Source organism: Dunckerocampus dactyliophorus, chromosome 3 (assembly GCF_027744805.1).
Source record: "Dunckerocampus dactyliophorus isolate RoL2022-P2 chromosome 3, RoL_Ddac_1.1, whole genome shotgun sequence".
Taxonomy (NCBI): Eukaryota; Metazoa; Chordata; class Actinopteri; order Syngnathiformes; family Syngnathidae; genus Dunckerocampus; species Dunckerocampus dactyliophorus.
Window position 1 is genome coordinate 9,257,438 of NC_072821.1, and position 7,880 is coordinate 9,265,317.

At 39.6% G+C, this 7,880-nt stretch overlaps 2 protein-coding genes across 2 annotated transcripts; both read left to right on the forward strand.

Moving 5' to 3' along the window:
* Positions 1-44: 44 nt before the first annotated feature.
* Positions 45-1,890, forward strand: psmb1 (proteasome 20S subunit beta 1). The gene is made up of 6 exons (XM_054771289.1): positions 45-235; positions 563-670; positions 798-879; positions 983-1,112; positions 1,229-1,335; positions 1,401-1,890. Exons 1-6 carry the CDS (start codon positions 135-137, stop codon positions 1,584-1,586), a joined length of 714 nt encoding a protein of 237 aa, XP_054627264.1. The 5' UTR covers positions 45-134; the 3' UTR covers positions 1,587-1,890.
* Positions 1,891-3,984: 2,094 nt separating this feature from the next.
* Positions 3,985-7,573, forward strand: mpc1 (mitochondrial pyruvate carrier 1). The gene is made up of 4 exons (XM_054771290.1): positions 3,985-4,214; positions 5,021-5,117; positions 5,820-5,952; positions 6,886-7,573. Exons 1-4 carry the CDS (start codon positions 4,140-4,142, stop codon positions 6,905-6,907), a joined length of 327 nt encoding a protein of 108 aa, XP_054627265.1. The 5' UTR covers positions 3,985-4,139; the 3' UTR covers positions 6,908-7,573.
* The last annotated feature ends 307 nt before the right edge of the window (positions 7,574-7,880 follow it).

Consider the following 7,880-nt stretch of genomic DNA (forward strand, 5'->3'; position numbering starts at 1 on the left):
TCTACTTGGCCAAAGAGGACGCCCGCGCACATTAACTACTGTGCCATTTCGCAGAAGAAGAGGCTGCCCTATTACGGTGATACAGCGACTTTGTCCAAGTTCCGAGTAAACACATTTCAGTGCTCTATAACAACATGCTTTCGGCTCAGGCCTTTGGCGATCCGGACAAGATGAAGGACTATCATTATACCGGTCCAGTGCAGCATCGTTTCTCACCGTACACGTTTAACGGCGGGTATGTTTTAACGTTCATCCGGCTAGTTCGTTAGCCTGCTAGCTAACGTCTCTAGCGAATGACTGGCATAAGCTGTCTAGCAAGCCTAACGCTCGTTTTGTCCTGTTAAATAATAATAGCCTCGAGTAGAAAACATATTTTAGGCTATGCTGCCTATGCACATAGAGGCCTTCATATGTTTAATGATAAGCCACCTCTTTTTGCAAACACATTGCATTGTTTCACTTTCGCATAAGGTAGCGTATGTTAGCAAGCGCCAAGAGCCAGCAGCACTTCTTTCGTTATTCATGAGTGGACATGTAAAATATGTAGCTAACATGTTTACAGGACTGTACTGGCTGTGGCTGGGGAAGACTTTGCCATTGTGGCTTCTGACACCAGGCTCAGCGAAGGCTACTCGATTCACAGCAGAGATTCCCCGAAATGTTACAAATTGTAAGTATATTTTAAATAAAGGTCCCAGATAATGTTATCAATGTTGATGAAATTAAATGGGTGGAAATTGTGTTCTTACACCCTTAAAAATATATCTAATGTTTGTCCTTTGACCTACCTCTTCCAGAACAGACACGACTGTCGTTGGCTGCAGTGGTTTCCATGGTGACTGCCTGACACTGACAAAAATCATTGATGCCAGACTAAAGGTGAGGTCATTTCGGCTTGTTGGTTTTTGTTTTTTACGTGGGACGCATCACATCTTTGTAGTTGTAACATGTATAAGTGATGGACAACTTGCTTTCCTGTCAGATGTACAAACACTCCAACAACAAGACGATGACAAGCGGGGCCATCGCTGCCATGTTGTCCACCATCTTGTATGGCAGGAGGTTCTTCCCCTACTACGTTTACAACATCATTGGAGGGCTTGATGAAGAGGGTAAGCAAAGCACTGATTTAGAATGCATATGCACTTGATTATATTAGTAATATATGTGACTGCTTGTGGAACACGTAGTTTGTTCTGAATAAGTGTGTGTATGTGTAATGTTTTAGGCAGGGGAGCAGTGTACAGCTTTGATCCAGTGGGATCCTACCAGAGAGACACCTACAAGGCTGGAGGGTCAGCTAGTGCCATGCTACAACCGCTGCTCGACAACCAGGTATACAACACACACACCTTGCTATTGCTTGTCACGTAGTCCTGACACACATTTTCTTTTGCCAGATTGGTTTCAAGAACATGGAGGGTGTGCCACACGTTCCTCTTAGCCGTGAAAAGGCAGTTCAGCTGGTCAAAGATGTGTTCATCTCGGCTGCAGAAAGAGATGTTTACACCGGAGATGCCCTTATGATCTGTGTCATCACAAAGGACGGAATCACGGAGGAGACACTCGCACTGAGGAAGGACTGACGGAGAGGTGTATTATTGTTCCCTCTTCGTCTTCTTGCCTCCTGTAGTGCCGCTTTCTACATTCACTCTGCTACTTTGGTTGCTTGACTGCAGATTGTATGTAACATGAGTGTTGATGCACGTCTTAAACAATATATTCACTTTTTAATTCATGTATCCATAATTAGTCCCTTAATTCCTGTTATCATAACCTTTATTGAATTTGTGTTCCAGAAACCGAATCCTTCATCAACACTCTTGTTGCACTAAATCTGCCCCTCTTGTTTAAAAATGTCCCATTTTGAAACGCAACCTAACGGCTATTATTTTTACATTCTTAATAAATGTAAAGAATTGGAAAATGTCTTGTTGACTCTGCTGCTTTTAGCAGTGGCAGGTGGTGCATTTGGTCAGTGGGCCGGCCAAACTTTTTTTCGCCAGACGCCGTGAAAGCCAGTATTTATAAAAAAAAACAAAAAAACATGACAATACTGATAGTAAATATGTGCCGTGGTGGGGTTTTGAACCACAGTCACCCATGTAGAGCAATAGACTTGCTCGCAATGTGCCATACAGGTATTCAGAGAGCGGGGAACTCCAACACATTAAAATCGCTGTAAGATTTCCACGATTACAATATTTTACCGATATATGTTGGAATACATAAACAATACACTAGGTCCCCAACTTATGAACACCCGACTAGCGAACATTCGCGGATACGAACACAAGCCTACTGGTCTGTATTTTATTTTATTTTGCCTTGTAGTCGCTCAATCAGTATTTATACTGCTACTGTACATGCTTGACCAGTAGAGGGCACTGTGACACTGGTCATGGGACCAACAGAGGCAGCATTAGAGCTAATGGGACCAACAGAAGAAGAGTTAGACGCTGGGGAGATAAAGCTAAATGGAAAGCTAAATTATATATAACCCGGACAGAGCGTGTGATTAAAGTTTATGAAGAGTTAATAGGCCTGCTTAATTCTACACCACCCACAGAACACTACCTGTTTTAGAAGAGTCTAACGACGACGACGATTTGTCCTTTATTTCAATAACTGCTCGTCCAACTCCACCACAACGACGTATGCTTGGCCACTTCTCTTCAATATTTATCTGCTATGACATAACATGACAAAAATATAAAACCTTGAAATTAAAATACAGCTACTCAGTCAGCCACTGTGGGTGTAATTTATCTTGTTGAACAGTTTTATTCTGGTCAACCAATGCGGACTGGGGGCCTGCAAGCTGACGAATCAGAAGTCTGATTGGCTAAAAAAAAAAACGGCCCCATTGTGTGCTAATTGTGTGTATGTGACAGGGACGAGCACTCCTGATTCTGAAGGCTCTGGGCAGATTACATTTATATGGCAACACAGGAGCTGAAATCTGATTGGACAAAAAAATCTAACATACACACCTGGAAGCACTGCAGTCATGACACAACAAAATGAAGATGATAGACTTTTGGGAATAAATGAATATAATTTGATGGAACAAATGCATACTACAGTTTAAGTTTGGAATGTAGGTCAGTGCTTCTGGTAATGGTTAGGCCAGCAGAGAAGGCCTTGTTGGCGCTGACTGCACACCACTGCTTTTTAGACCCTCAAAGGTAAGAAAAAAATAATACAAATAAAAATGCTTCAATTCAGGCATGATATAAAAATGTTTAGCAGGCTGTTTCAATTCAAGATTTTCAAATAACTCTTTGTCTTTAATTGTCTTTGAGCTGCTAGAACATCAACATTAACCTTTAGAAATGGGGATTAATAAAATGTATAGTTTAGAATAATACATTTACCCTTTAACGCCACTGCAACGTAGTTTCCATTGCACTGCTTGTCTGGACATTAGTGATTGGAATTTCAGCTCTTTTAGGGGAGCCAGTTCTTTTGGCTTGGCTCCCAAATAGCTCTTCTGATTTTTTTGTTGCTTCACTTGATTTGTTGCCAAAACGTGAACAATGAATTTATAAGTAAATGTATAATTACATTGAATGTTTATTTATATGGCTTATTTATATGTCCTATGTGGAACAGATTGCTACAAAAAGTAATTATAAAATACAAAAGCAAAGACCCATCTCGATTAGACAAAAAAATCAGCTTTATGGCCAAATATGCTTACACAAACAAGGAATGGGACTCTGGTTAAATGTACATGTTACACAACCCTTAGAAGTAAGGTTAAGATGTGCAACAGGGATGATAATATAATAGTGCAATTTAAGTGAATCCACACATCCTCACCTAGCACTGCTCTTAAGGTGTCACGGACGCACAGCCACACCAGCTAACCTCCGTTACATTGGCGCCACACTTGGACCAATCACTTGCCGCTTTAACGGGAAAAACTGAAGAGAAAATTAAAGAGTCGTATTTAAGAGCCGAGTCGTTCGCGAATGGGCAGACTGCCGTAGTTAGGACGCCTCTTGCGACAGTGTCGCAACGTGTGTGTTGGGTTGGAAATTTGACCGGTTGTCCTCTGAGCTGACAGTTCATCGCCCTTCAGCACAAATTTCACCATCTTTTGGTCGAAATAGACAGTAGCAAAGTGTTAAACAATGGCCGGGACAATTGCACGGAAAGCTATAGACCACCTGAAGAGCAAAGAATTCAGGGATTATTTGATGAGGTATGTACACAAAAAGCTGCTCCGCGCAAGCGTGCTAAATGTAGCCAGCTAGTTATTTTTATGTAGCTCACAGGTGATATGCAGTAAAGTTTGCTAATGTTTCACCGATGCTTGTTTTTACTGTCCTAGGTCTGAAGCGTTTGTGTAATTTATTTCCGACGGCTTTTGGAAATTAAGTGTTTAGCTTTCAAGGACAACGAAGTTTTGTGTGTCTACAAATAGTGGGTCGCCTTGTTGAACCAGTTTGAAATGTAACTGTAAATGCACAGCATCGAAATCTGCTCTTACTAAATAACTATCAATTTATAATCGCATGGAATTAATTGCTAAAAGCAAATTAGAGCTGTTTCTGTTGCTTATTTACATGTCATGACAGGTCATCTGCAAACTGAAATGTACACATGTAATGCACATGAAGCCTATGTTTATAAAAATGTATTTATTTACTGGCCTTTTTTCCCCCAGATATACTCCACAGCCTGTAGCTTCTTTTTCAATTGGGAATTAAAATGTATGTTCATTACAGCTTTGAAAAGTGTCGTGGTTCAATTCTTCAGACCCGTAGCCTACTTCAAACAGCACATACTCTACTACGTGTGAATGTGAATCTTGTATCTTATTTTTATTCATATTTTCTCTTCCATGTGGCGCTGGATATTGAAAAACTTCCACTAGCACAGTAAGTTTTCGTCATGGTTCCACTTTAACTTGAATTGTATTGGTTCTGTTGTTTTTTTTTTTTAATTAAGCATTTATTATATGTCTTGCTTATTGTTTGAGTTCTGTTTTTGTGTACGTGTGTGTTTGCAGCATTTCTGGGGTCCAGTTGCAAACTGGGGTCTCCCTATAGCTGCCATCGCAGATATGAAGAAGAGCCCTGAGATCATCAGTGGCAGGATGACCTTTGGTAAGATGCATACAAGATTCAAGAGATTCAAGAGAGTTTTATTGTCATGTGCATGGTAAAACAGCAGTTATACCATGCAATGAAAATCTTATTCTGTTCATTCTCCCAAGAAAAGAAAGAAAAACACAAGAAAGAATAAGAACATAAGAAACATAAACACATATACATAAATACCAAGAAATTAAGCAACAACAACAGAAGAGACATTAATACAGCATACTGTACACACTAACTAATCCCAGTTGTTGAGCATACACGCTTTACTCCACTCCTGTAGAACACATTTTCTTGTTTGTGGTTTTATTATACTGTACAGTGGAACATCTAAGGTTAAGCTTACTATTATTGTCAACTTAGCCATATTGTTCATTCATTTTATTATACCTTCTCAAGGGACAATGCAGTAGAAATGAGAATGTACAGCTTTTGTGATTTACTATACACTGAAAATGAATCAGCCATTATTAACTAAATATTTGGCAACATAAGTGAGTACACCTCACCTTAACAAACTGTGTCCAAAGTGTCAATATTTAGTGTGAGCACCATGGTTGTCAAGCACTAACAATTACTGGAATCCTCTTTCTCTCCTCCATGATGACATGAATGGTGGAACTGGTGGATGTTTATACACCTTGGGCTTTGACAATGCTGCATTTAACCTTTCCATGTTTGTGTGCTTTTCTTTTTGTCTCCACTCAGCTCTGTGTTGCTACTCGCTGCTCTTCATGCGTTTCGCCTACAAGGTGCAGCCACGCAACTGGCTGCTGTTTGCTTGCCATGTGACCAACGAGTCAGCGCAGCTAATTCAGGCAAGCCGCCTCATCAAGTACAAGTAAGTGTGTTTAGTTTTTTTTAAGCAGCCTGAATTCCAAAGTTGTTCAGTAGAAATATTAATAACAGTAACACAAATCACCATCACAGCAAGGAAGTAACACAGCTAAATGACCTTTGTGTGAATTTGTGATACAGTTGTCCCTCACCACATTGCGCTTCGAATTTCACGGCTTCACTCTTATCACGGTTTTCCAAATATATTAATTAATAAATCATCCCTCTTTCGCGGTTGACTTTGGCCTGTTATTAGTCAAAATATGTGCTTGTTTGAGCAAATGGTATGTGTTGTTGGCCTAAATTAAGCATTTTCAAGCATAAAAATGGCTAAATGAACTAAAATACAAATATATGACATTCAGAAAACACATTGAAAGACATGTTGATATGTAGTATTCTACACTGGTCAGTAGGTGTCAGTAATGTTACTGTAATTACCTGTTGGCGTTGTTCTAAATTCTGGTGTTTGTGAACGCACCTAGCTGTTAATATTATTGGCGGATAAGGGAGAAGCGTTGTTGTGGGAGAGAGACCGAGGAGGAAACCAGTGCGTGAGCTGAACTGTGTTTTTTGTTGGGATTGAGCACTCCTATTGGCGTTAAAACTTTAAAAGAACTTCAAAAGAACGTCAGACTATGTGTGACTATAAGAACACGACGTTACATTAGCCACTGCAAGAAGTCCTGGAAGTAAAAAATCAAAGAAACAACAAGAAGAAACTCTCCCAATGCTAACATGGACGCCTACTTTGACGCGGAAATTCACTTTGATCACGGTCAGGTCTGGAACCAATTAACGGCGATAAACGAGGGATGACTTTACATATGTCATTATACTGGATGTCCTCAGGTGTTCCTAGTGCTGTGGCTGGTGGGCATGTGAGCTCATGTAACGGCAAATGACAAGCATTCTGTCTATTTTTGTCACATTTCAGGATGGAGAAGAAGGCATCTTAGTGTCAAAGCGAAGAATACCCCCGAAGTGTCCCCTGTTACACCACAATGATCAAAGCAGCGACATAACTCTGTGCACTTATCAAATCACGGACGTTGTGGCTGTTTTTGTTCTCCTCTTCCCTTTTAACCGAGGTGTTAACATAATTGATCATCCTCATCAAATTTGAGTCACATTTCACCACACAAAAACAGATTGTCCTTGAATTAAAGGCTTGCTGCTTTGATTCATATTAGTATTTTCTGTGTTACTAGCCATGAGTGAATGTACTCTCAGCTGATCCACTTTGAACGCTTCTTCACCATTTTTCCAATTGTAGGGTTTTTGGACATCCTTTTTTTTTTTTTTTTTTTTTTTTTGCTCTTTCACAACGCCGTTTCACTGGAAACTATGTTGGAAGTCTTTAGTGACTTGAGAGAGCAAACACAAGGTGATGACCATTATCTATGAAATAAAACTGATTGATGTAAGTGGCGAGGCTTCCTGTAGGCTATAAATAGGCTACCAAATACCAGATTTTAGCCGTGTGTTTATTTCTGCTGACCAAATGTGGTGCATGTATCATTCTAAATAATTTATTCTCATCTTTATAATCATATTTTCCCACACTAATGATCTGATTCTGTGGGTTTGTAAAAAAAAAAAAAAAATAAACTGGCTAAAACCAACTTGAACAAACTGTATCGAGTGATTTATTTGTATTTTTACCATTCATCATTTTGATTCTTACTGAATGCTACACTTTGCTTTGAAATGTTGCACTGTCACCTGTTGAATCAACAGATTACACAGTATATTCAGCATTTGTTTATTTCAGTTACACACTGTACAATCTTAGATTAACCGAATAGGTGTTAACAATCATTATAGTACCTTACACTGTGTAATTTGTTAGACGAAACATGAACTCCATACATAAGTGCCTTCCAATACATGTTTACATCCCCAGTCAATCGCAGAGCACATATAGACAAA

What these genes read in the sequence shown, in the direction of transcription:
- psmb1 (XM_054771289.1), top strand. Translation starts at nt 135, where the DNA reads ATGCTTTCGGCTCAGGCCTTTGGCGATCCGGACAAGATGAAGGACTAT. An exon ending in TCCCCGAAATGTTACAAATT is followed by an intron (nt 671 to 797) that starts GTAAGTATATTT and finishes TACCTCTTCCAG; the next exon opens with AACAGACACGACTGTCGTTG. An exon ending in AACCGCTGCTCGACAACCAG is followed by an intron (nt 1,336 to 1,400) that starts GTATACAACACA and finishes TTCTTTTGCCAG; the next exon opens with ATTGGTTTCAAGAACATGGA.
- mpc1 (XM_054771290.1), top strand. Translation starts at nt 4,140, where the DNA reads ATGGCCGGGACAATTGCACGGAAAGCTATAGACCACCTGAAGAGCAAA. An exon ending in GGGATTATTTGATGAGGTAT is followed by an intron (nt 4,215 to 5,020) that starts GTACACAAAAAG and finishes GTGTGTTTGCAG; the next exon opens with CATTTCTGGGGTCCAGTTGC. An exon ending in AGCCGCCTCATCAAGTACAA is followed by an intron (nt 5,953 to 6,885) that starts GTAAGTGTGTTT and finishes GTCACATTTCAG; the next exon opens with GATGGAGAAGAAGGCATCTT.